Below are 26,075 nucleotides of genomic sequence, written 5' to 3'. Positions count from 1 at the left end.
AACTTTTTTGTACAGTAAAAAAAAGTTATCATCAACAAATCATTAATTTACTAGATGATATAAATTTTTGTATATTTTTAATTTAATTGAAGTTATGATTATTATTATTTACTAAATTATTTTTAATAAATTTTGTACTCATTTTGATTCCGATCATTAACGAACCAAACAGCTTCAAAGAGAATCTCATTCCTATTCCCGATTGAACCAAACATATTGAATAAATAGTCATTCCGATTCCGATTCCGCCACATTCCGTTTTCGTTTCCGATTCCGAAGTTTAAACCAAACGCACTTAATAGCAATTGTTTTTTTTCCGGATTTAAATTTATAAAAAATATATGATTTATAGTTCGTTTATATTTATTTTTTAAAAAAATATTGTTAGTTTATATTATTTGTACTACTTTTTTTTAATATGAATTTTTATAAAAAAAATATTAATTATTGAATTATTTTTTTAATAATTAATTTTCAGTTGTAGGAAACATATCCTCAATCGAAAAAAAAAAAATGTGATGCTTGAGAAGAAAGGCCTTGGGAAACGGAAATTAGACAGTTGGGCTCTATCTTCTTCTTCCGTCAGTTGGTACAAAATCTAGTTCCAGATCAAGGGGAAATAACGTCATCAGCACCGGCAGCCGGTCCCCTTCATTTATAAAATCCCTTTTGCTCCACTACCTCTTCCATCTCCATCAGACTTTTTTCTTTCCTAATCTTCTTATGGAGTTTGAAGTGAGGCATGTGGGTGGAATTGAGAATTGCTTCGTTTCTCTCCCTTTGCACCTAATCCAAACCCTCGAATCTACCCGTCCCGGTGGTTTCATCCCTCAAGTTCTCACCCTCCAGTTGCGCTCTCCAACCACCAATCATCAATGGGTCGTTGCTTGGTCTGGCGGTACATCCTCTTCTTCGGCTATTGAGGTACTTCCTCTCTCATCCCCTTTCCTCTTTTTTATGGTTTGCTACTTAGCTGTAAGCGGAAATGTTTCTATCGATGAAGGTTGCTGGACAATTTGCGGATTGCATTTCTTTGCCGGATCATACAAATGTTCAAGTCAAAGCTGCTCCTAATGTGACAAGTGCTACGTTAGTAACTATAGAGCCCAGCAGTGAGGATGATTGGGAAGTTTTGGAACTTAATGCAGAGCAAGCTGAAGCAGCCATGTTACAGCAGGTAGGCGGAGTTATGATGTATGCGCAGATTTTGCTCCCAATTATTCACGTGATTTATTGAGTTATAGAATTAGTCTTTAGAAGGGTGTTGCTGCAAATGATCGAAGATTTAGACAATTTTTAATTGCAACAGTATATGCAGTTATTTTTGGACTGAAATTTTATTATTTGAAGTATTCACTTGATTTTCAACTGAAGCATTTGTTTTACTGGAACACTTGGCTCACCCTATGAGTATGATTACTTTTGTCAAAATAAAAAAGAAAGGGTTGAGAAAGGTGGAATCTGGAATTGCTTTGGGTAATGTTTCTTTTGGTTTAACCAAAGAAACTGAAAAGGCAAACTTGATATGCCATTTACATAGGTCAGTTACTCTCAGCACTATTAACAAGCTTAATTCTTGTTGGGAAGAAACTGAAATAAATTCAAATTCACATGGATGCTTATACACAGCTGTAGGGTTTTTGCTTAATACTGATTTCATTTTTACATTTCATGTGAAGTATCTCCCATGATTAAGGAAATATAATTGATGGTCTACTGGGCCTTTTGTCTGAATGCCATTAAAACTATACTACTTTGAACTCCGTTAAAAGATTTTGAAGAAGTGTTAAATTTGGGATTTTTCTATTTCTTGATGCAGGTTAGAATTGTTCAGGAAACTATGAGATTTCCTCTGTGGCTGCATGGCCACACCATCATCACGTTCCTTGTGGTTTCAACTTTTCCCAAGAATGCGGTGGGTAAGATAATGCCTGCAATTTCCTATTCTCATGCTGCTTGTATATGTGATACCACAGTGTCAAATGATTACCATTGTATCTCACATGTAACCTTGTGTAGAAAAAACTGTAACGGGCTGTGCATTTCTTGTACCAATGTCATAATAATATACATTGTGAAATTTATTTTTGAGGTAATAGCTGCTAGTTTATCAATCTTGAAGAAAGATTTCCAATGGAGACTGTTGTGAAAACGTGGTATATGATATGAATATTTTTTCCTCAATTACAAGAGCTTATGTACAAATTCATAAGTTTCTTTCTCTATCTAGTAGCAAAATTTGGTATTCAAATCTTGAAAACCTCCACTATTATTTTTCTCAAGAAATTGTGCTTCCTTGGTAGTTTAAATTTTCTTCAGATATTTTCATGTGCTTATATTTTGTGCTATCTATACTATTGTTGTATGTCGTTTGCTTCTATATTTCTACTTCAAAAAGAAAGATAAAGAAAATAAAGCAGTTTTTTCAGTCTTAAGTTAATTTTCATTAAGCATTTCATGTACCTTTTTGCCCATCTAAATGAAAACAGTGATGGTGTTAAGCTCCAATCGGCTTCTAAATTTCTGTTTCCGACGACTACACTTTCAGGAAGGGGTGGACTATTTCTTGAATTTGCTTTTTGTTATAAACATATATATGTACATGCAAGGGAATGAATGTTGACAATTCCTTTTTAATATATTTTTGTTACAAATGAGAGTTGTTATTATATATATATATATATATATATTAAGTATTCTGTTTTGCCTATAGGATATTACAAAAATGTGGTTTATTTCAGGAGTTTTTATACTCATAGTTTGCTACAGTGATGACTGACCTATGAGATTGTTATCAGTTCAACTTGTGCCAGGAACTGAAGTTGCAGTAGCACCAAAGAGACGCAAAACGGATTTAAAAAAACAAGATGCCTTGGTGCAGTCATCTAATAAAGGGTTAAATATTGCAAAGGCACTATTACGCCTTCAAGATTCAGATAAAAGATTAATTCACAAAAGTGAGGTCAAAGGTATTGAGTTGGATGTTGCGCTCACTTCTGTCGCTCATATTCACCCTGAAACTGCCAAACAGTTTTCATTGGACTCCCTTCAGTTGGTTACTATTGTGCCTCGATTATCATCAAAAGAGCCAACAAGGACACCTGATAGCGATATCTTGAGATCGAGAAGCTCTTCTAATCTTAAGGAACCTAACAAAGATGTTCCGAGTGATAAGAAACGATCTTGCCAAGCGGTAGTTCATATTTTGCTCTCTGAGTCAGTGGCTAAAGGACACCTGATGATAGCTCGGTCTCTACGTCTGTATCTGAGAGCAAGCCTGCACTCATGTATGTTAATCCCTTGAAGTACTACATGAAATTTCATCTATCAATGTTCTTTACATTTGTTTGGATATGTTCTTATAACATTTATTTTCGTAGTATTTCATAATTTAGCAATTTAATTTTGTTATTTATAGTTACTAGATTGCAGCCACTATTTTGACTGCAGGGGTTTATTTAAAGATATTCACTGCAAATTCAAGGGAAGATACTGCCCCACTATCACTTTCCCCCTGCTACTTTAAGATGCTTGGACAGGATAAGGCTATTGAGAAAAATGGCCTAGAAGTGATTGATAGGCATAGAGTTCAAAAGCCAGGATCAGAATCCACAGGCACCTATATGGGCACTGTAGATTGGACAATCCCTGAGAGATTTGCTGCCAGCTTTTCAAACAACTTTCCTAGTGAAGAGGATCAAGATACCAGTATTCAGTCTGGCATTAAAAAAGGATTAAGAGGACTTCTTCAAGCTTGGTTTCTTGCACAATTTAATGCCATTGCTTCAGCTGCTGGATCCGAAATTAATTCATTAATTTTTGGAAAAGAAACTATTATTCACTTTGAGGTGAAAGGACTTGACATTGAGACTGATAGGAATGTTGAAGAGCCAGCAAGTTCCAACTCATATGCATTGCTCCAGAACAGAAAAGGCACTGCTGGTGCGTCGCTTGAGTGCTTCTTTTTATTGACTATTAATGAAGAATCTGTGCATGACAGCGATGTTAACTCATACAAGCTTGCCTTTGATGAAAGGGTAAAGGAGAATTTAGGTGAATTGGAGTTGTTTAGAAAACTGAAGTTTGGTGACCCTGTGTCCTTGTATGCCTACAAGGAGAAAAGCTCTGGCAAGAACTTTACTGGAAATCTAATATCTTTGAGCTGGATGGAGACTGCTGCTACTGATATAATTGGCAGTAGGTATTTCTCTCCAAATTTCGTATGCTTTGTTGCTTGTAATTGTTGGGTGAATCTTCATCAACTTGTAACTTCTATACTACTAATAATAAATAAATAAATAAATAAGTAATTTCTAAATGAGCACAGAATGCACTAATCAATATTTATCTGTTTTATTATTCGATACTTGTGGCACGCTCATATATATGACAATATGGAACCCTTAAAGCTTGATTTGGGGCCTTAGAAAAGCATTGTTCTGTCTTCTTGCTTGAGATTCACATTATAGCCAAAATATTCTCTTGCAAAATCTAGTTTGTAAATGATATGCTAATGTATTGTAATAATTGGAAAGAGGTTAGTTATCTCTGTTTTATACATGTATTCATCAATAATTGACTTCTTTTTTCATAACACAATGCCACTATGAAATGCACATGCCAGTTAGTTTATGTTTCCTCTTTTCGCTGGCAAAGACTCAAATGTGCTTATATCCTGGTTTTTCTTATTGTAGGAATGATGGCGTTGTTGTCTCCCGCTTCTGGGATGTTATTCAGTACATACAATTTTCCTATCCCTGGACATGTTCTGATTTGTGGACCTCATGTGAGTTGATCTCTTTTGTAGTAATGTTATGTGATTTAGTTTGTGGCATACAACTTATGTTTGTTTTCTTTTAGAAATGTTTTGAGGACATGCCTTAGAAGTTAATGGATCTGTTCTTATGCCAAAATAATAATAAAAAAGTGACATTGTGGATGTACTCTAGTGAATAAACTGAAAGTGGTGGAGAAATGAATTTACTGTGCAGTAAACCCATTAACTGGAAATGCTGGAGCAATGAATTTACTGTGCAGTAGACTTATAGAACTTCTACTGATATGGTACAACATCTTGCTTAATATTATTATTGTAGATCTTATCGCTTAAGTTTTTGTTCTTAGGATTACTTTTAGTACTCAATTTTATTTCTGGTCTCATGTGTCAGTTGATGTCATTTATTTCAAGCTTAACATACCTGTGCTATGATAATGCAGAGTCTAGCGTTGCTAACCCACTCTTACTTAGTTCTTTGTTAGGTTAAATATATTTTCCATCCTCATTCCTTTGAAGATGGACTGTGTTATGTATTTGCTGGGAATTACATGTGCCTGACTGTCTTTTACCACATGACCATGTGCTTGAGAGTCTCCCAATACGAAGAGGGTGGGGGGGATACTAAGAAATACATATATATTGCATATTACTGTGACAACATAAGTTTTTCATTTCAATCATGAAGGGAACAAATAAAATAAAATGTCTTTACTATTTTGAAACTTATAATGGTTATGCATTTGAAGATTGGAAAACTGCACCTTGTTTTTTTTCCTCTGTTGCTAATTTACAGAAGAAGGGGTAAAAGAAGGCTTGTAGGAAACAGTTTTATTGAAACTTTAAGTTTATGATTCACTTGATAAACTCAAATGCACAATAAGCTTTTAACAGCAAGAGAAAATTGTGAGTTGAGCATACATATTGGTCCAGGAGATGTGACCCAATAGCAAAATAGTACAGTTGTAAGATATAATCGGGCTTCAAGTTGGCAACATTAGGTAGAGGATGAAATACAAAGAACGCCTCTTTAAAGACTAAAAGGTAGGTAATGTATCCAGTCCTTGAGCGAACATCAATTTGTTGATATAGAAGCTGTATTGTTTTTCTTATAGGTTATTTTCTAAAATGATTCTGTTTTATATGTTTTTCAAAGAACCACTTAAACCTAAAAGCTTATACTGTAGCCTAAATAATAGTCTAAATCTCTAACATACTCTCTGGAATGCTCATTATAATAAAAGTTATTATTGGGCCTTAACTATCATCTTAAGCTTTTGGTTCATCTGGTTCCATGACATGGTATCGGAGTCTCTTAAATCAAGTGGTCGAGGGTTTGAATCCTAGCAACCTCATTAATTGATGAAATTGGTAGGATGGGCCTGCGTTGTACACGCTTCAAGCCCACAAGGCATTCACATGCAGGGGTGTGTCAGAGATCCTAATAAAAACTATTGTTAGGCTGTAACTATCAGCTTAAGCTTTTTGTTCAATTGGCTCCATGACATGTTTTATATATTTTTCAAAGAACCGCTTAACCTAAAAGCTTATATTTTACCCGAAATGATAGTTTAAATTTCTAACACTCTCTCAAACACAGTTGTTAAAGGCGCAAGACTCGAGCTGGTTGGAGTGGATAGCCCAATATCAATTATAGCAGTCTTTCCTCCAGTAGAGGGCTTTAGATAAGATTCCATATTAGGAGTAGAGTAGTAAAGGATTCTTTCTGCCTTCGAGAAAGTTCAAGCAAGGTAAAAAGCAGCTTCTGAAACTAACGCGCTAAGGGGTCCTGGAGCCTAAGCACCACGCAAGGCACGCGCCCGATGAACATGAGGCATAGAAAATAAAATAAAAAATATATACAAAATCTACATATCAATATTTGATATTAATATCACTAATACTATATTACCAGTTAAAGCATAAGTCATGATGAACCAAAAAACACACACTAAAGTTATAACCACACAAACAAGACAAAACTACATAAAAACATAAATGTCAAACACACCAAGTTAAGTTCATAGAGACATATACTTAACCTAAGTACTTAAGTAATGCTAATAAACTAATAAGCATCATCAAGATCCTCCTCAAGATTAATATTGTCCTCTCCAAAGTCTCCACTATCATTTTCATATCCAATTTCCTCTTTATATTCTTGTTTTATTTTACATATTTATTAGGTGCATTTTGATAAAAATGAAAATTAAGTGCTGAAAAAATAAGTACTGAATTTTAAGTGCTGAAAGTATTGAATGATGGAACAGTTTGATAAATACTAAAAATAAGTATTGAATATAAAAATATTAGTTGATAATGTTCAACTTAAAACTTTAAGCATTTTGACTTGTCAACATAAGTGATTTATAACTTAATTGAACATTTTAAGTGGTTGAATAATTGCAGTTATCAAACACACTTAATTTAAATAAGTGCTTAAACTATTAAATTAAGTGCTTTTTGATGTTATTAAATGGGGCCTTAGATCAAGGGTTAAAATTAGTTTACTTAGATTAGATCAAGGGTTAAAATTAAGTTTACTTAGATTAGATCAGTAGTTGAGATTAATCAGCCGTTAAACAAAAAAACCTAATCAAAACGCTAAATGTTAAGGAGAACCTACGAAGCCCAGGTGAGGCGCACAAGGTGAGAGCCTTTTAAACTGCGCCTCGCCTAGGGGAATTAAGGCTCACTACCTTGAGCCTTGCGGAAGGTGCGCCTTTAATAAATATGCTCTCGAATGCGCATTGAGCATATGCTTAAACACTGGCCTAGTTTATCCTGTGCTGAACTTTTGATTAATATGATGGAGGGTCACTGCTATTTGAACTCTGAAGAGACTGTGATATCATGTTGCAATATAATATAAGAGGAAAAGACACAAAAATATAGCGAGGTCGTCTGGTCATGGGAGCCTTGTCTTTCTCATTAATTGTAATTCAGAAAGAATGCAAATATTTGTTTATGGTTGTCAGATATTAATATGAAGTGAACCTTTAACTATCAGCTTGAGCTTTTAGTTCAATTGGTTCCATGACAATAGTGGATCTCGCATCTTTATAGAAGAATAAACCAACAACATTAAGTCTTTTGCTCTTGGTTGATTTCATTTATATGATAATGATATGATTTGGTTTCTTCAAAAATTGCAAGTAATACTTTTCAATGCTCTCCTTCAAGCTGTGCATGGGGTCACTAGAAAGTGCACAACTTGTGAATGATGATGGTAAAATTGATTAAATATGGTAATGATAAAAGGAATTGCTCGTAACATTCACTTTGCCATTGAATTTCACAATGGCACAAATGGTAACATATAGACCTGATATGTCACTACCATTTACACAATAGATGGAAAAACACGTAATTTCCAACTTGGAGGTAGAAATGATGGATTGCACACAACCTCGAAGATAGAGGCATGAATGGTTGATTACTTGAGAGGAAGCCAATCTACCCTTAAGGAAGAAGTTATGGGAACAATAATAACAAGAAAAGATGAGCAGCGAGGGTTAGAACTAAATTTGCTTTGACTGCATGTTAAATAATTATTTAAGTTAGAAACTTAAACTTGTGGTACCAAGAATTTTTTATAAATGTAACAGTATTGTTTTTGGGATTCTGTCATTTCTTTGTGTTGCATTGCTAATTTGTTAGCCAACGATTGAAATGATGTTTCTGTATTAGGGTTCTGGGAAGACTGTTTTAGCAAAAGCAGTTGCAAAATCTCTTGAAGAATCTGAAGACCTCTTAGCACATGTGTAAGCAACACTTTCCATAGTTTTTTGGAATTTGCTCTTCTTCTTTTGACATTTAATTGGTAAATCAAGTACTCAATTCCTTTGCTCCATGTGAGTTTATTTGAATTATGGGATTGGCCGTGGGAATAAAATCTTGGTCGTTACATATTTTCCCTAATGTATTTCTGTGCTTGCAGGGTGTTTGTAGGATGCTCTGGACTTGCTCTTGAAAAAGCCTCAACCATGCGTCAAACAATTTCTTCTTGCATATCTGAAGCTTTGGATCATGCGCCTTCTCTTGTCATCTTTGATGATCTTGACAGCATCATCTCATCCTCTTCTGATTCAGAAGGATCTCAACCTTCAACCTCTGTTGTTGCCCTTACAAAATTTCTCACGGACGTTATGGATGAATATGGGGTAATAACATTATCATGATTGTTAGTTCCTTCACTCTTTGAATGGTATATGGTTATATTGCCAGTTCTTGTCTTGCAGAAGATTCCTGAGAATTGTGTTGCCATTTACATAATTTATTTCTCTTAATGATGCCACCATGGGCATACATGCTTTGTGATGAATTGAAATGCATCTCAGTGTGTGTAGATAAACTATTTGTTTGTGAAACTTTGTATTTTTTTTTTTCCGGATGTATAATCTAGTTTTGATAGTATATTTCTCTTGATGATGCCGCCATGGGCATGCATGTTTCTGATGAATTGAAATGAATCTGAATGTGCGTAGAGAAACTATTTCTTTGTGAAACTTTGTATTTGTTTCTTCTTTTTTTTCCCAGTGTATAATCTATTTCTTTTTTCAATGCCGCCCTTCACGTTACAAATCTTATTTAATTTTGCTATTTAAGATTAACACCATTATCTTTTAATGTATCATGTTTCCTAAAGCAAGCTAAAGGACAAAGGACTTCATTACTAGGGTTTGTAATGTGAAGGACAACATTGAAAAAAAAGTTATTAGCTAAATTAGATTTCCTAAAAAATGTTGAGGGTGTATTTGTACTTCAATTCTTTTTAAGACAAAAGCAAGAAGTCATATGGAATGATGGAAAATTAAGAAAATATATGTATTTCTTTGGTTGGGGATGGTTGCTTTCTGGTGTTTGATGCTAGTATAGCATGGACATCTTCATTTCATACTTCATTGCTTCTGTAAGCTAGCTAATTAATATTGTAATACACAGGAAAAGAGGAAGAGCTCATGTGGTATTGGCCCAATTGCTTTTCTAGCTTGTGTGCAGGCGCTTGAGAATATTCCAAAGTCATTAAGCTCTTCAGGTTTGTATGTCTTCCTCAAAGAGAAAGAGTGCTTTTGGTTATGTTACAAAGCTATGGTGCTGATAGTGTGTTAATTGTTACTAGGACGGTTTGACTTTCATGTGCAACTGCCTGCTCCAGCAGCCTCAGAACGCCAGGCTATACTAAGACATGAAATCAAAAGGCGATCCCTTCAATGTTCTGATGACATCTTGCTAGATGTTGCTTCCAAATGCGACGGTTATGATGCATATGATCTGGTATTTGCCTTCAGTTGGATTGAAAATGGATTAATACTTCGACTATTTTCCTCCTAGGAAGCAGGGGATTTGTTTTGGATTTACATTTAGATAGTTTTCCAGTGACTTCCCTCAGTTTTACACTATATTTCCTACTTCATGTCTTGCATAAGCCGTTCATACAATTATTAGCATGATAATTTACTACCATCATTTTGTTATGTGCGGAAAAGATATCATCATATAGATGGTGTATCCTTTTCTAGTCTTCACAGCATTTTAAATCAAAATTGATTGGTTATAGTAAAGATTTTGAAGCATGATAATAGATAAGCATCTGAAAAGTGGCATTTTCTTCATTTATAATATTAGCATTCTTATATTTGTTTTCCTGAATTTCTGCAATGAAAGTACTAAATTTTTCTTTGCAAAAGAGGATATATTAAAGAGCAAGTATGTTCATGAGTCACCAATATATTGATAATCAATTGATGCCCCCAAAGTAGGTTGATAGTTCTGCGTCAGTGCTTTCTCTTCCTCGAATGATTTACATGCTAACTGGGCATTCAAAACTTCTGATGTAGCCATTATGTGCATCAGAATTTGACACGCTTTCTAAAATCATCTTTCAGAGTCCTTTATATTTGTTATTACCATCGTGAAATTTTATGAATGTAAATTGCTTGAGCCTGTTGTGAGTAGTCTTACAATTATCAAGTTGAGATAGAATTTGGTGAGTGAAAGATAGCCTTCTTAAGTTGCATTTTTTATGAACTGGACATGTCAATTTCTAGTTTTTAATGTGAATCAGTTCCATTGTATCAGGAAATATTGGTTGATAGAACGGTTCATGCTGCGATTGGCCGCTTCTTGCCTTCTAATTATAGTTCTGGAGAGCATGCTTCACCCACTTTGGTTAGGGATGATTTTTCTCGGGCGATGCACGAGTTCCTTCCTGTTGCCATGCGTGACATTACTAGATCTGCTCCTGAAGGTGGTCGCTCTGGGTGGGATGATGTTGGAGGCCTTCAGGATATAAGAAATGCTATTAAAGAGGTAAAGACTAACTGCTTAGTTGAACAGTGAGTTCATTGCTATAGTTTCAGACATCACATTTACATAACCTTGGTATTGTACTTAGGATATAAAGACGAAACTTTCAAAGATGTACAGCTGTGAACTTACGATTGAAGTGGGGTATTTAGATGGGAGGAGATTGGGCTTCATGGTACTGTGGTACTATGATAATATGAGATTAAAATTTATCTTTTTGGGAAGTTTTGCCCTGTCCGACTTATGATGTCCCTTTTTAGTATATCTGGTTTTGCGGATTCAGTATCATAAAGTATGTGATTTTGAGTTTTTGGTGAGCTGTTAAACTTTCATGTGCAAAGTAAGCACCAGTATAGTTTTGTTCTTTACTTTTCAGTAAAATAGCTTACATAGTAAACATAGAAGAAAATTGTTTATGTATAATATTGTATGAAACATTCATCAATATTAGAGAATCCCCACCATCTGCATTAAAAAAGACATATGTGTTGCACACTGGATAAAAGAAAGGTGCTTAAGGTAATGCCATAGGGTTCTACAGCCTTTTAAAATGGACAGCTTAAAATTTATGTCTTAGAATCTTATTCTCTATGGACTTCTGGAAGCTTGCATCGTAAATTTCTTACAAAAAATAAAGGCCTAATACATCACCAGCTCCCTAAAGTTGTCCAAAATAGTAGATTGGCTACCAGCTCCCTAAAGTTGTCCAAAATAGTAGATTGGCTCCCTGAACTTTACAAGTGTCTCATCAGCTCCCTAAACTTGCTTATTTCGTATCACCAGCTCCCTAAACTTGTCCATAAAAGTAGATTAGCTCTCTGAACTTTGCAAGTGTCTCACCAACTCCCTAAACTTGCTTATTCTGTAACAACTAAATACAAAAACTTATTAAACCTAAATTCTTAAAATACGCTTTCATCTATTTGAGAGGTAATTTTTTCGCTTCTCCTACCTTTTCAACCTATTATAAGAGTTAGTATTACAGGTTTGAGAGATTGAGTGGATGAGGATCGAGAGTTAGTATTATGGTTTTTGTATTTAGTGCTTACAGAATAAGCAAGTTTGAGGAGGTGGTGAGACACTTGCAAAGTTCAGGGAGCTGGGGATACGAAATAAGCAAGTTTAAGGAGCTGATGAGACACTTGCAAAGTTTAGGGAGCCAATCTACTATTTTGGATAAGTTCAGGGAGCTAGTGATGTATTAGGCCAAAAATAAATAAATAAAGACAGTTGCTGGGAAAACTAACATTTTTAATTGTTGCATCACTGAAGTTAGTAAATGATTGGACTTGATTGAGCAGCAAACTTACTCGCTTGTTGCTCCTTTTTCAAACTTGTCCTTGCATCTTATAAAATTGATACAGAGCATCATGCCTATGCTAGTAAGTAGATAATTTGAAACAAAAGTTGCATGCATGTTTTTTTAATTTTCAAGTTTTTTTTCTTATATTCTGTAAGTTCTATTGCAAGGTTATGAAAACAAATCTGATAGAAAAGAGATAGCCCGTTCTCTATCAAAATCCATGGTGTAAATTACTCTATGGATTTGATTATACTACTTTGCATCAAAGCTTACCAAACAACATCTTCTAAAAGAAATTTTGAAACATAGTTGCATTTTTAGACCTGCAAATACAATTTTACTGCAATCTCAAGTGCAAGTTGAATATGTAGTTAGTGTATGGAACGTGCCTAACAAGAATTGCATTTTATCTCAAATTTATTAATTGTAAGTCTTTCAGATTTTATTAGTCCTGATGGCTTCAAAATTTTCTTGACTTCGTCTCTTTTTTATTTGGAAATTAATTTTTGTTGTTTTCTTGTTGATCCATGGCAGATGATTGAATTGCCCTCAAAGTTCCCAAATATTTTTGCAAAAGCTCCTTTAAGGTTACGCTCTAATGTTTTGTTATATGGTCCTCCTGGTTGTGGCAAGACTCACATCGTTGGTGCTGCTGCGGCTGCTTGTTCACTGCGATTTATATCAGTAAAAGGACCTGAGCTGTTAAACAAATATATTGGTGCTTCTGAGCAAGCTGTAAGAGACCAATTACATGTTTTATTTCCAAATTCATTTTCTTCTTAAGTATAATAATATATTTATTAATCCATGTATATATGTTTGCCCATGAGCTTCCATGTAGTTTGTTTCTATTAAACAAATATATGCTATGACTTGTGTGATTCTTAATATTATAAATTTGTTTAACGGAACATCCTTCAAGGAAAATATTCAGATTAGAGTTCTCACTGTGGTTCGGATACTATAGAACCAAATAGATTTAGAACTTTGGCCTATGGTACTTGTAACTTGTAAGCATAAAGGATTTTAAGTCTACTTCTGTTGCTAGTGAAAAAATGGATATAAAGCACCTGAACCTGAACAGTTTTTCTGATACTATTAAATCATCAATATATTTAGTTCAATTCTATGCCTATTTATTTTACTGTATCTATGATACTCATAACTAGAAATTCGTTAGCTAGTAGTTTTTTTAAAATCTGAAAATATGCTCAGTTTTTGTGAGGAATAAAAATTTAATGCTCAGTGCCTATTAACGATTCCCTTTTTTTTTCCAGGTTCGTGATATTTTCTCAAAAGCAGCTGCAGCAGCTCCATGCTTGCTTTTTTTTGATGAATTTGATTCGATTGCTCCAAAAAGAGGTCATGACAATACTGGAGTAACTGATCGTGTTGTTAATCAGGTTAGTCACATATTCTCTTGGTTCTTTTGTTCTTAAGTATTTGAGGCCCTCATTCTCATTGTGCTCTCTCCTTTCTCAGTTTCTCACTGAATTAGATGGTGTTGAAGTGTTAACTGGTGTTTTTGTATTTGCTGCAACAAGGTTAGTTCTTTCTGGAATTAATGTTATATTATTTGGATTTCTTTAATTACTGGATAGTATTGTGATGTGGCAGATAGCTCTCATTATGGGTTACTTCAATTTAGTGATTAGTTTTGCTATTGGCAGTCGCTTGTTTTTCATGTTATTGGCCCTAGATCAATTCCTAGTTGGGGTGTGTGAATAACAAAGTCTGATTTGGTGCGCTTAATGGTTTTTCTATGCTTGTTTTATTTTGCTCGATTAAAGGGTTAGGGCTCGTTAGAGAGAGAACAATTTGATCTTAGATTAAGAAACTTGATAAAAATTCTGCTGAGGTTATTTCCACCTCAAAGGCTTTAATTAGTCACCACCAATTAAATCCTAACTACTAGATGAAGTCTTTTTGGAAATTTGAAGACTGATCAGCTCACAAACAACTAAAACTTCAGAATTAAAAAAGGAAATATACTCTGCGGAGCTGCTGGATTTTGTCTTTGCTGATTAGGATTTTGACTCTGCTAACTTGTAATATTTCAGTTGGTTAAATCAATGTGGTTAAATTTTTCTTTTATGTCTTCCTTAAAGCGCAGAAATTGATCCAGCTGGGGCAGAAAAGCCACTCCTGTGATGTATAAACTATTCATATGGCTTCCATCATGTACTAGACATTTATCATACCTGGAGATTAACTATTAAATGGTTGCACTATTCATAAGCTTTTGTTTGATTAGAAAGAGGTGTATGCACTTTCATACTATTCATAAGCTTTTTTTTTTATTAGAAAGAGGTGTATGCCACTTTCATATTTTATGAAATTTCCAAAAACAGAAAGAAGAGACAGGCAGGGAATAGGCTGTATGATGAAAACTACAAAGAACTAGATGAAAATTCATCTTCCATCTCTTGAATATATGAATTGCCAGTATAAGTGGGACTGTTGGTTTTTTAGATAGAAATAAAGGAAATAAAATGGTAGAGATAAAATTAATCAAAGCGTATGTCCATTCTCTACATAAAGAAAATGTAAATATATAGGCCTATATAACCAACTAGAACCACATTACCCACTAAAAGGTTCCACTAATTCCACTAACACAAAAATAGGACCATTACTTAGACCACTATAACATTACAAACAACAATAAAAATCTAAATCATTCTTCAACAGGGAGAATAAAAATAAGGAAAGATATAAATGGCACTCAATATAACTGAAAATCATTCCAGCAGTAGACATTTTTATGTTCGCTTTCTGCATATTTACAGTTTTTTTTGAATTTTTCCATGCATTTTTCGGTCTATTTTCCCTCTCTAGTGTGTATGTTTTGCAATCTCACTCCTTTCCCACTTCTGTGAAGCAGTAGACCAGATCTACTTGATGCTGCATTGCTGCGACCTGGTCGGTTAGATCGAATGCTTTTCTGTGATTTTCCATCTCCAAAGGAGAGGTTGGACATCCTTTCTGTTCTTTCTGGAAAGGTCGGTGATATACTTAAATGTAATGTCTTTACTTGTTGTTTTGTTTTTTCTTTCTTTTCTTCTGTTACAATTCTATATAGTTCTACATGCTCAGATATACTTGTTGGTTATAGGGAAGAAATTTTGGAAGTGGACCTACCCGGCTACACTTTCTAATTATTCTTGTTGTGATATTGGCATTGCATTGAGTAATGGTTATTCTGTTCATGGGTGATTCAAAAATATCTCCATCTGGCTGTTTTTCTCATATTTGCTTTGCACAATATAATGCAGCTGCCACTGGCGAACGATGTTGATCTAGATGCCATAGCTTATATGACAGAAGGGTTTAGTGGAGCTGACCTACAAGCTCTCCTGTCGGATGCACAACTTGCAGCAGTTCATGAACATCTGAGTTCAGAGAGTCGTGAAATTGGGAGAATGCCAGTCATATCTGATGCTTTGTTGAAGTCTGTTGCATCAAAAGCAAGACCATCCATTTCTGAATCTGAAAAGCAGAGGCTATACAGTATTTATAGCCAGTTCTTGGATTCAAAGAAATCTGCTGCTGCCCAGGTCATATCCCCTTTCTATTTTTCTTACATTTTCCATATGCTCATTCCTGTATTCTGATAGCTTACTTGTGTGTTTGTTATGTTTTGGCAGTCAAGGGATGCTAAAGGCAAGAGAGCTACTCTAGCATGAGACAGATAAGCACAACATAGCTAGCCACGCCACGATTGCCAATTAGGACATCCAAAAAAGGGAAAACAACAACTATCCTTTCTGCATTTGAATTTGAAATTGGAGCTAATCATTTTGCCATTACATCAAATAGATTTAAAAAATTATGCATTTTTACAGTGTTTATATCGATAAACAAAATCTTATGAGGCAGATAGGGTGTGTCTGTGTATATAGTTTTGATTTTTCTTTGATGGAGAGCTCGAAGCTTTACAATGATATTAGGTGGAAAACATGTTTTTTGAAAAGGCTCAAGACATGCCCAGTTTACACTATTTGTCTACGACTTGAAAATTTATGGCTGATTTGGAAATTAACTATTGACTTAACTTTCAGGAAATGACATCTAGTCTAACCCATAGTTTTCAAAGGTGCACTAGGTCCAAGGCCCAGCGCCAAAGGTGTTGTCCTTCTTTGAGTTTGACCGTACGGGTGACTATTATTGGGTTTTCACATTAGTTATCAGGTTTATAGTGTGAAATGCGTCTATTCTAATTCAACTCAAAAAATTATGTGTCAATATTTTTCATAGTTTCTTTTATGAAAAAGACTAGCCTCATTGGCCCAGGGGCCCTTTTAAAAAGGCTAGTCTTTGAATTTTATGTCAATTTTTTTAATTTTAAATAAAGTAATAAAAAACCAAAAACTAAATTAAAAGACCTAAAACTATTAAATGTTATTTTTAAGGATATTAATGTTGTTTTATTAGCACGTGTGTTATTAATATTATTTTGTTGGGACATTTTTATTTTTTGAGGATATTAATGTAAAAAAGAATATTAAAATATATATGCTTTTTTATCTTAAATATTTTATATTATTATTTTGACAGTATAATTCATATTTTAATTATATTTATATAATGATTTATTTATTAAAAATTAAAAAATATAAAAATACAAATTCAATTAATTTGTAAGGATAGCGTTTTTTTAAACTTAGATAGTAGTTCTAAATATTTTGTTTTTAATCATGTTCGGTTGGTTTAAGGTGTGTACATTTTTATCAAATTTGATTTAATGCGTATGCATTGCAATGCTTCCTGGAAGTTATAGATAACTTGGAATCATATTCGACATAAAAAAAAAAAAAAAAAAAAACAACAACGGATTCTCAAATCTAAATTCTACATCAAATTCAATCTTTTCTGTCAATTTATATTTTCATCAATTTTTCAATCTCAATTCGTTACTCAGGGATTTTGTATAGTTTTTTAATTTCAATTCCAATTCAAATTTTGTAGGAGTCCCGTAAATAAAATTGGCATCTTGTGTAAATTAAAATATAGTAATAATAAAATTATAAGGATAAAAATAAAGTAATAAAGAGATACACAAATTTATGTGAAAAATCCTTTTTGGAAGAGAAAAACTATGGGACACCGAAAAATACTCCATTAATAATAATAATGGGAATAGAGAAAATAAAGTTCTCTCAAGCACATCCAAATTTGAAGCATTCAATCATTTTCTGATCCAACAAGCCAATTCTTTAAGGGTTAAGGTGCAAAAATACCCCTAACGTTTTGGGTTAGGAGCAATTTTATCCCTAACGTCTAAAATGGTACAATCTTACCCCTTACCTTTGTAGTCAAGAGCAATTCTACCACTAACGTTGATAATTTGGGTCAGTTTGAGAAATAATTCATCAAACTATCTTCTCGGTCATGAATCTTGTCATCTACACTTCACATGTGCGTCATTTTATAAGTAATAAATCACAAATATATGTTGGGATGTGAAAAAATAAAATAAAATATACCATCTTTTGTACGAAATAGACAAAAAAAATTCAAAAAATTCACTGAATTTATAAATATTGATCCTCAATTTTATTATTAAATTACAAAAAAAACATGAAATCCTTTTTTTAAATACGAATTGATATGTAATTGGTGCAAAATAAAGAACAAAAATATATGTGTTTTATAATAGTATTTGAAATTGACCCAAATTATCAACGTTAGGGGTAAAATTGCTCTTGGCTACAAACGTTAAGGGTAAAACTGCACAATTTTAAACGTTAGGGGTAAAATTGCTCCTGGTCCAAAACATTGAGGGTATTTTTGCACCTTAACCCATTCTTTAATTGGTTGACAAGTCAATTCTAGATTTTCCTGGATCCAACAAATTCCAAATCTTCATGTATTTTATTTCAATTTCACATTGTCCTTCATTTAATTAAATCATTTTCTTTACAATACTTCGTTCCTTTTAGCTTTCACAATGGTTGTTAGTTAGATTTGATACATTTACTTACATAATTTTTTTTATATAAAATTATTAGTCCGCTCACATTTTTCAAAAGACAAAAACATAAATTGACACGTTTATTGTATCAATGTAAAGATAAAGATGAAACAAGACATTGCTTGTGTTCCATAATATGGTGTTTGTGTCTTATCAACACAAAGCTTGTAGTTGAGATTGCCGATCAAATTAAAGGAGGCAATAATAGATCAATGGACATCGTCCTTTCTAGTCAACCAAATCTTTCTATAGCAACTATATAAAAGAGTTAGGAAATATGTTGATCAACATAATACGGAATATGATCCAAGACATGCAAACTAGATCACCTTACACAAGTTTCGGTTTCGGAAGGGAGATCTTGAAGCAAGTATTGTTTCACCATCTCTACCCTTAAAGAGACTCTTTGGTTGTAGAAGTTGAAATTAGAAGAAATTTATCAATGTATGACATCGCAATTTAGAAGTTGAATATCTCACTCAATCTCTAATGGTTTTGGTTGATTGTTCACAATCAGCACCACATCATTCCTCAACTCTCTTAGTCGATCTCTTGTGGTTTTCAAAACATCAAAATTAAATACAAGTTTATTAAAATTCAAGAAATTTTTTTACTTCATCCGTTTCATTGTATTATTATATAAGTCGTTTTAGAAAGTGGATTTTTTTCCAAAATATAAACTGTTCTAAGAATTTTTAATTTAGTTTTTTTGTGTTTTTAAATATTTTAAGGCTTATTCCACAACCATCACATGAGAGAGAATCTTTTTTAAGTTAACCGGTATAAATTCATTAATTTAACTTTATATTAATTGTATTTTTTAATTTGTGTGGAACATCCTAAAATGACTTATATAATGAAATTGATAGAGTAATTTTAAATTAAAAAAAACTTAAAATTAAATATTTAAATATAATTTATTATAATATGGATAAATTTTGTGACATTGGCAAATTTAAAAAAAAATTGAATGATTTAATCAAACTTGTTTGCATCGTTGTTTTAGTAACTATATAAAGAATTTACGGTAAGATCTTGATGTTTAAAAATCGAATCTAAATATTCTTCTTAAGCAAAGAAAAAATGAGTTAAAATCACAGTAGCCAAATAATCAAACATCTAAAGTTTAAATCATTATTTAAGTTATTTTATAATTAAGTTAATATTTACACAAGATTCAAAAATTACCTCTTATAAATTTCAATTAGATAACTGAACTAGATGAAAACCTCTTATCAGCCTATCAAGTTAGAAGGTGTTCTTGCTCAATTTTAGTCCAAAGCACAAAATAATATAAAACTATGGATTGAAAGTCACATACAATTGTACACCTTTGAATGGATAGAACACTTTTGTTGATTTTTCTTTGATCTAGTAACAATACAGAATTCAAATACTTTTATTTCATAAAATCAAATTTAGGAATCTGCATCAATTCAATTTATTTTACCCTATTTTGTGAAATTTCCCAAAAACTTCATATAATGTGTACTTTTTTTTTTTAATCAAACTCAATCTTCATTAATCAATTGGAGAAAACTCCCTGCAAATTACAGTTTCTAGCCATGAAGGCAACAATATTGACTCAAAAACTCCCTGAATTTACTAACATTATAACTATTACACTTTGAAACATTAAAAAAAACATTAAGTTTTATATTTTACTCATTTCGTTTCATATTACATGTCTTTTTAGAAAGTTGTATAGAAATTAATGATATTGGAAAAAAGACATTGTTACTTCTTATTTATTAGCTCGAATATTTATTTATTCTATAATAACTCCATTATTCTAATTAATTTTCGTAAATCTGCGTTTTATAGCAGAAAAAAAATGACTTAACGTGTACTAATTATATAAAATGATATGTAATGTGAAACAAAAAAAAATCTCTAGAAAGACATGTAATATGAAACGGAAATAGTATAATATAAAAATCATTCAATCTTAATCACTCTAATAGCAGCTAATACTCTATTATAAAATTGATGGAACTGATGTTTTAAAAAAAAAATTAATTATTCAATTCCTTTAGTTTGATATCATTTAGATATCTCCTTTAGATCATTTAGAAATTTGTTTAGTAAAGAGAGAAAAGGTGAATGTTAAAAAGCGAACGCTCTAAAAAAACAATTTTAAAAAATTAAAAATATTATTTTATAATAAATATAATTTAAACAACTTTAATTTTTATTTTTTTATTATTTTAATCCCATAAAAAATGTTTAGATGTTAAAGGTAAAGTTATGTTACATTTAAAATTAGTTAACTATAATATTAATGAGTAATAAAATTCAGTAGTCATGGATATAATTTACCTTACCCTTTAGGAAAATTTACAAAAACTGACCAATGGAGATATCCATTTACCTTTTTAAATCCATTTAAACATACAATAAAATCTCTATAAAAGAATACATTTAGAACCGGATTATTTGTATAACAATTAGAAGGTTATTACTAAATAGAGTTTGATATAATAAAAAATTTCAACACAATTTTAAATTTTAAATAATACCACTTGAAATTTGTTAAGATTATCATAGGCATGCATGGTTTATATATAATATATAACAATAGACATTAATGGAATGAATTAAATATTTAGAATTTTAATTTAAAGTTTAGGTTTTCAATATATAAATAATTGAAAAAGTTTTATGAAAAAAATGTAAACATCAATAAGAATACTAAATATTTATAATTTAAATTTATAATTTGTGTTTCCAACTCATAGATAATTTCAATAGTTTTTTTTTTAATATTTTATAATTTAGTTTGAATTCTTAATATATACATATAAATATATAATTATTACTATATGGAAGCATAATTTCTAAGCATGGAACTTGAAAATTGTATAACAAATAACGTTTGAGAAGTTATTCCTATTTATAACTAGCCCAAGTTGGGACCGAGTTTTTTTTATAACAAAATAAAAGTTATTTCTATATAGAGATTTCACTATACTACTAAATTCAACTTTTTGAATACATTTTTTCAAAAATACCTACAAACTCCAGATGCCACTTATAAATGCAAAAGACGATTCTAGCCTATTCCCATCCTTTCTATTATATTATTATTTACTTGAGCAGTGGGAAAAAAAAGTTAATAGAGAAAACGGGAAAATTAGCAAGTTATATAAATTAAATTTTTAGTACAGAAATATTCAAGAGATACAATCAAGAATATTAATACCAGTTGAAAACCCCAATTGATTGATAGATAATACATTACAACTCCACAGATCAAATTAACATCACTGACAATGTAAAATACAGATTGATTGATAGATAATACAATAAATCACAAGCTGTGAATCTCATGTTTCATATGAAAGTTGGTTCTTCAAACCAGACCATTCAATGATGTGTATGTGTTCCTATAACCTAACAGAACAAGTGGTAAAAAGCAGCATACGCCAAGCTTGAACCGTTCCATCATGAATTTCAGGTAAAAAATGGGTTTAACACGTGAATTTCGGTCGAAAAATGGGTTTAAGAATGAACAGTAAGAAACCCAGCATGCAAAGCCAATCACGTTCCGGGGATCCAACACGTGTTTGTGATCTGCAATGACAGATTATTTAACTTCTACTAACTCAAATATAATGTTCCTTGGACCTAAGTACTCGACCAGTCATTTGCAGATAGCAAACACACACCCTTTTTCTTCCATCTTTGTCAACCTCAGTAGTATTATAGCAAGGGCATACTGAAGCAACTTAGAAACTGAAATCATATTAGAGCGCACACAAAAATAATACCAACCAATAACTAGATAGATACGGACTCTAGACATCGGTTAGGAAAGAGGGAGAAAAAGAATCGAGCAGGCTTTTGATGAACTGCTTCTTCCTGGAAAGAAATGCCGTCCCTTGAGAATCAATCAACCAAGTAATGTTACCCATGGAAAATTTACAGTATCAACACAAGAATCATGAAATAGCACTGTCCAGAATCAAGAAATGTCATCCATTGATCAACGAAGTAATGTTACCCATGGAAAAATTGCAGTATTAATACAAGAATCGTGAAATGTTGTCCCTTGAGAATCAACCAATTTTTGTTGCTTTAACCCACAATAATAGTGTCCCAGTTATCTACATGATTAACATGGCATTATTTATGTCATGGAAACAGAATTAAGTATCACTAGGTATTACCGTATTAGAACTAAAATACAATAAATAGAACAATAAAAAAAAAAAAAAAGAACATACCGATGGCCAGGGCAGCAAGACAAGTTTCCGTAGGATATCAAGTGTTGATATTGCCCAATAGTACCCATTTGAGGCTAACTATAGAATTGTCAGCCTGAGGCCTCCACAAACTAGGGAAGCAACCATCCAATTTTGGCCATGATATGCATCGGTGAAGCATCAGCATACTCATCACCATAAATTCCATATGCTGCTACACAATACATCACACCATATGAAAAGATCCAATTGCAAAATGGATAGACTCAATACACCAAATGCAAAAGATCAAGATATGCTCCACAATCAAGATACACCACTCTTGAATGTCAAAGCAGCACATGGAAAGTAACTTGCAAATATTTATAAACCATGAGTCCCTATAGTGGACATCTTAGCAGAGAACATACATCTAGATCTAGATGTAAAAATTAATCAATAACATAACATGGGATTTTAGCATTGCTTGCTGAGGTTCCTGGTATTACTTTTTTTTAATGGTTATAATCTTCCATCAGTGAAAATCTATCACATCTATCCAACATATTTTCTTCTCAAAGTACCAAGGTCAATGAATCACAAGCAATGATTGTAAATGCAAAATATTAATAAAAAGAAGAAGGAAAGATCAACTACAAACTGGATATGATGAAAGCTCATGAAAGAGAGGAAGTATTGGCCAAAATACAAATATACAGCAGTAACAGCTAAACAAAAGAAATATTTGAAATCTATAATATACATTTTAATCCTTTACAACTTGATGCCAATTGGGTACAATATACTGTTGAATGGTGTAACTAGGAAAAAAGAACTTAATCACCTTAGTCAGCTGACAAGAAGCATCCTATTAGGAGATATCAGGTTTCTTAACAACATCAAATGTTGATCATCTGAGACATGAAGCACATGACGCAGATTTGTCAATTTTGCTTCATCTTCCCAACTCAATGGCCCTAAAGCATATAAATCCTCAATAGCAGAACGATAAATATCTAATTCTGACCTACGGAATTCTATACCCGATCGCTTACCTGAATGAAGTGAACGTTCTTCTTTCTCAAATTGCACCCCACAAGATGACTCAGCATCACTAACATAATCCTCCATATTGTTCCCATGTTGGGTAGAACACCTAAATGGCAAGTTATTAGCATCATTGCCCATGGAACTGCAACTACCACTAGAGGATGCACAACTATCAGTATCCACAGATACTGCGGAGTCTATAACGAAGCTATCACTTCTGCTACTTGTAGCCAATACAGAAAACTTAGCTGTTGCAACATTAAAAGATGAGTTCATATGATTTTCACCCAATATTACATCTGGATAAACAACTGCATCTACCTTTTCTGAAGTCAGAGATTGAAGCACAGCATAATATTGTCGGCGACTGCTACCTTTTTCAATCCGTCTCTTCTTTCCAGCAACTACTGGATGAGCTTCCAGGTCATACAATCCAAGTGGTGACCTTCTCTTCAATGTTGCTGATGAAATGACACGAGGCATTTTGAGCTCGGTATTCACACAAAAGCTGTCATCTCCAACATGTTGCTCTCTTCTTTCATTTGAATTGTTTTTTCCACTAGACATGTCAACAATCTCCGAACCCTGTTTCAAAATTCAACATAAAAACATTAAGTACAATGCAATTTGAACAGAAAAACAAAGCAATAATGAACCACATGCACAACAAATGCATTCTAATTAAGCAGACATAATAATCCAAATGGAGAAGCTCACACCAAAAAAAAAATCATTATCGACTGATTTAATCAAAGCCCGCTTATAGAAATTAATAATTTTAGAACGTGAGTGAGGTAGAAATCAAAAAGGGCGTGTCAGCAAATAATTTCAGTCCTAGACTGTATAATTTTTGCTCAAAAACTGATTTACAATTGCTGTTACAGAAACAAGACTCCAGAAACAGGGAAAGCATGCAAGACAAATGAAAAAAACAATTACCTTTCCAATCACAAACCAGTTATCATCTTGCCAGCACTGCCGAACCCTTAAAAAAGATTTATGGAAACAACCGTTGGATAATCCAAGTATCCTCACCATAAACATCTGTCCAGCCATAACCTTTACTATCCTTGCCATTTTCCAAGAGAAATTGTGAAAGGCCTCGACAATATCACCAGGAACCCAATTATTTGGCTCACCCACAGGAGAAGGGCATGGTCTAATTGCCTTTCTAGGGACCCTCTCCACCATTGGCTCTCCACTGTTTGGAGAGTGCATGTATTTGACGCTATATGTGTGCCCATTACCGGAAATTATTTCAGCACAAAGCCATGAGCCAGTAGAGACCTCCTGTTTGCTAAATACCTCCACGCTACTCCCTTTCTTGAATCTCATCTTGAATATGATTAGAGCAAAAATACAATCACCAACCTGCCATCGCAAATGATTCAATGCTTAATACACAAACAAAATTCAATATACATGTATAGCTTCAAAAGAAAGGAAAAACAATGGAGAGAAACTGTATATATCCACATTCAAAATAAACATCAGGAAAGACATATTATTAAGTATATAGATCAGAGCAATAAAAACCAATAAAGGGAGATAAAAAAAAAAATAGATACGGAAAAAAAAATCCGAATACAAACCAAACCCTAAAAAAAGGGACAAATTTCATTCATAAAAAAAAAAAAATTAATTTAACACATTACAAAATTATCTAAATATACAGCACGGAAACCCTAAAAAGTTGAAACTAACACACAAAAATTCAACAAGAAAAAAAATCAAAAACTTCTCAATGAAAAATACTATTATAAATCAAAATCAAACACATACAGAAAAAAAAACAGTTTAATATCTGAGAAAATAAATAAATAGCATACGGAGATCACTAACCTTGTACTAGATCTTCTCTTTCTCCTATGAGCTTGAGATTGGAATGGAGATTTGCAGAATTTGAGAAAGGAATTAGAGCTTATAAACCGAGAACTGTTTATGATATATTTTCCTTACACAAGTATCAGATCTTTTTCTTTCTTCAACGTTATTGAGATCGGAATTAGATTGCTCCAGAAATTGAGCTAAGAATTGATAATTGCTTATTATATACTTATTTTCTTAATCTTATTTAGGTCAGGGTTTATGATGGTTATCGTGCTGTGTTGTGCAAGCAAGTTATAGAAGAAGGCGGTTTATCTTTGGAACTAATGAGATTACTCCACGTAAGTATGTTTGCGGAAATATAGCAGGCCCATAAATTATCCATCGCCTGGCCCACTATCTGCCCACCCGGAAATTTATCAACTTTTCTTCTTCAAAACATTTTATAAAAACAACTACCCAAACAAACTCTAATTTTTTTAACCATTACTTTTCCAATTTATAACACATTAAATTATTACAGAATAATTAGTTAGTAACCATTCTTTGAAAATTATAATTTAAATACAATTATATGTTTTAACAATAAATATTTCGGTCAATTGAATATTCTTTTCAAAAAAAAATACTTGTTTTCTTTGAAAATTACAATTG

General features: G+C 32.7%; 2 protein-coding genes across 12 annotated transcripts; one reads left to right on the top strand and one right to left on the bottom strand.

Annotated features, from left to right (window-relative positions):
* Window positions 1-514: 514 nt before the first annotated feature.
* On the top strand, window positions 515-16,386 carry LOC136222143 (peroxisomal ATPase PEX1). Of its 5 annotated transcripts, none has more exons than XM_066009632.1 (18): window positions 517-924; window positions 1,004-1,177; window positions 1,820-1,919; window positions 2,799-3,287; window positions 3,433-4,197; window positions 4,695-4,786; window positions 8,465-8,538; window positions 8,715-8,937; window positions 9,719-9,812; window positions 9,897-10,051; window positions 10,856-11,086; window positions 11,172-11,258; window positions 12,921-13,121; window positions 13,664-13,789; window positions 13,869-13,930; window positions 15,271-15,388; window positions 15,662-15,943; window positions 16,034-16,386. In XM_066009632.1, exons 1-18 carry the CDS (start codon window positions 724-726, stop codon window positions 16,070-16,072), a joined length of 3,513 nt encoding a protein of 1,170 aa, XP_065865704.1. In that variant the 5' UTR covers window positions 517-723; the 3' UTR covers window positions 16,073-16,386. The 5 variants fall into 5 exon arrangements, with proteins under 5 accessions (XP_065865708.1, XP_065865704.1, XP_065865705.1 ...); XM_066009633.1 differs by having other exon boundaries at window positions 518-924; window positions 3,451-4,197; XM_066009636.1 differs by lacking the exon at window positions 16,034-16,386 and having other exon boundaries at window positions 515-924; window positions 15,271-15,407; window positions 15,662-15,817.
* Window positions 16,387-21,476: 5,090 nt separating this feature from the next.
* Window positions 21,477-25,718, bottom strand: LOC136222353 (uncharacterized). 7 transcript variants are annotated; one of them, XR_010685606.1, is made up of 5 exons: window positions 25,437-25,718; window positions 24,534-24,965; window positions 23,600-24,179; window positions 22,587-22,776; window positions 21,477-22,466 (listed from the first exon to the last, which is right to left on the bottom strand). XR_010685606.1 is itself a non-coding variant. In XM_066010025.1 (4 exons), the coding sequence occupies exons 2-4, from the start codon at window positions 24,927-24,929 to the stop codon at window positions 22,697-22,699; spliced, it is 1,056 nt and encodes a 351-aa protein (XP_065866097.1). In that variant the 5' UTR covers window positions 24,930-24,965; window positions 25,437-25,718; the 3' UTR covers window positions 21,477-22,696. The 7 variants fall into 7 exon arrangements, 5 of the variants coding, with proteins under 5 accessions (XP_065866097.1, XP_065866094.1, XP_065866095.1 ...); XR_010685607.1 differs by having other exon boundaries at window positions 21,477-21,933; XM_066010025.1 differs by having other exon boundaries at window positions 21,477-22,776.
* Between the last annotated feature and the right edge of the window lie 357 nt (window positions 25,719-26,075).

This window comes from Euphorbia lathyris, chromosome 3 (assembly GCF_963576675.1).
Source record: "Euphorbia lathyris chromosome 3, ddEupLath1.1, whole genome shotgun sequence".
NCBI lineage: Eukaryota > Viridiplantae > Streptophyta > Magnoliopsida > Malpighiales > Euphorbiaceae > Euphorbia > Euphorbia lathyris.
Note: the sequence above shows the minus strand (reverse complement) of the source record. Positions and strands in the feature narration are given on the sequence as shown.

What these genes read in the sequence shown, in the direction of transcription:
- LOC136222143 (XM_066009632.1), top strand. Translation starts at nt 724, where the DNA reads ATGGAGTTTGAAGTGAGGCATGTGGGTGGAATTGAGAATTGCTTCGTT. An exon ending in CCTCTTCTTCGGCTATTGAG is followed by an intron (nt 925 to 1,003) that starts GTACTTCCTCTC and finishes CTATCGATGAAG; the next exon opens with GTTGCTGGACAATTTGCGGA. An exon ending in GGAGGAGATTGGGCTTCATG is followed by an intron (nt 11,259 to 12,920) that starts GTACTGTGGTAC and finishes GATCCATGGCAG; the next exon opens with ATGATTGAATTGCCCTCAAA.
- LOC136222353 (XM_066010022.1), bottom strand. Translation starts at nt 24,929, where the DNA reads ATGAGATTCAAGAAAGGGAGTAGCGTGGAGGTATTTAGCAAACAGGAG. An exon ending in ACTGGTTTGTGATTGGAAAG is followed by an intron (nt 24,180 to 24,533) that starts GTAATTGTTTTT and finishes ATTTTGAAACAG; the next exon opens with GGTTCGGAGATTGTTGACAT.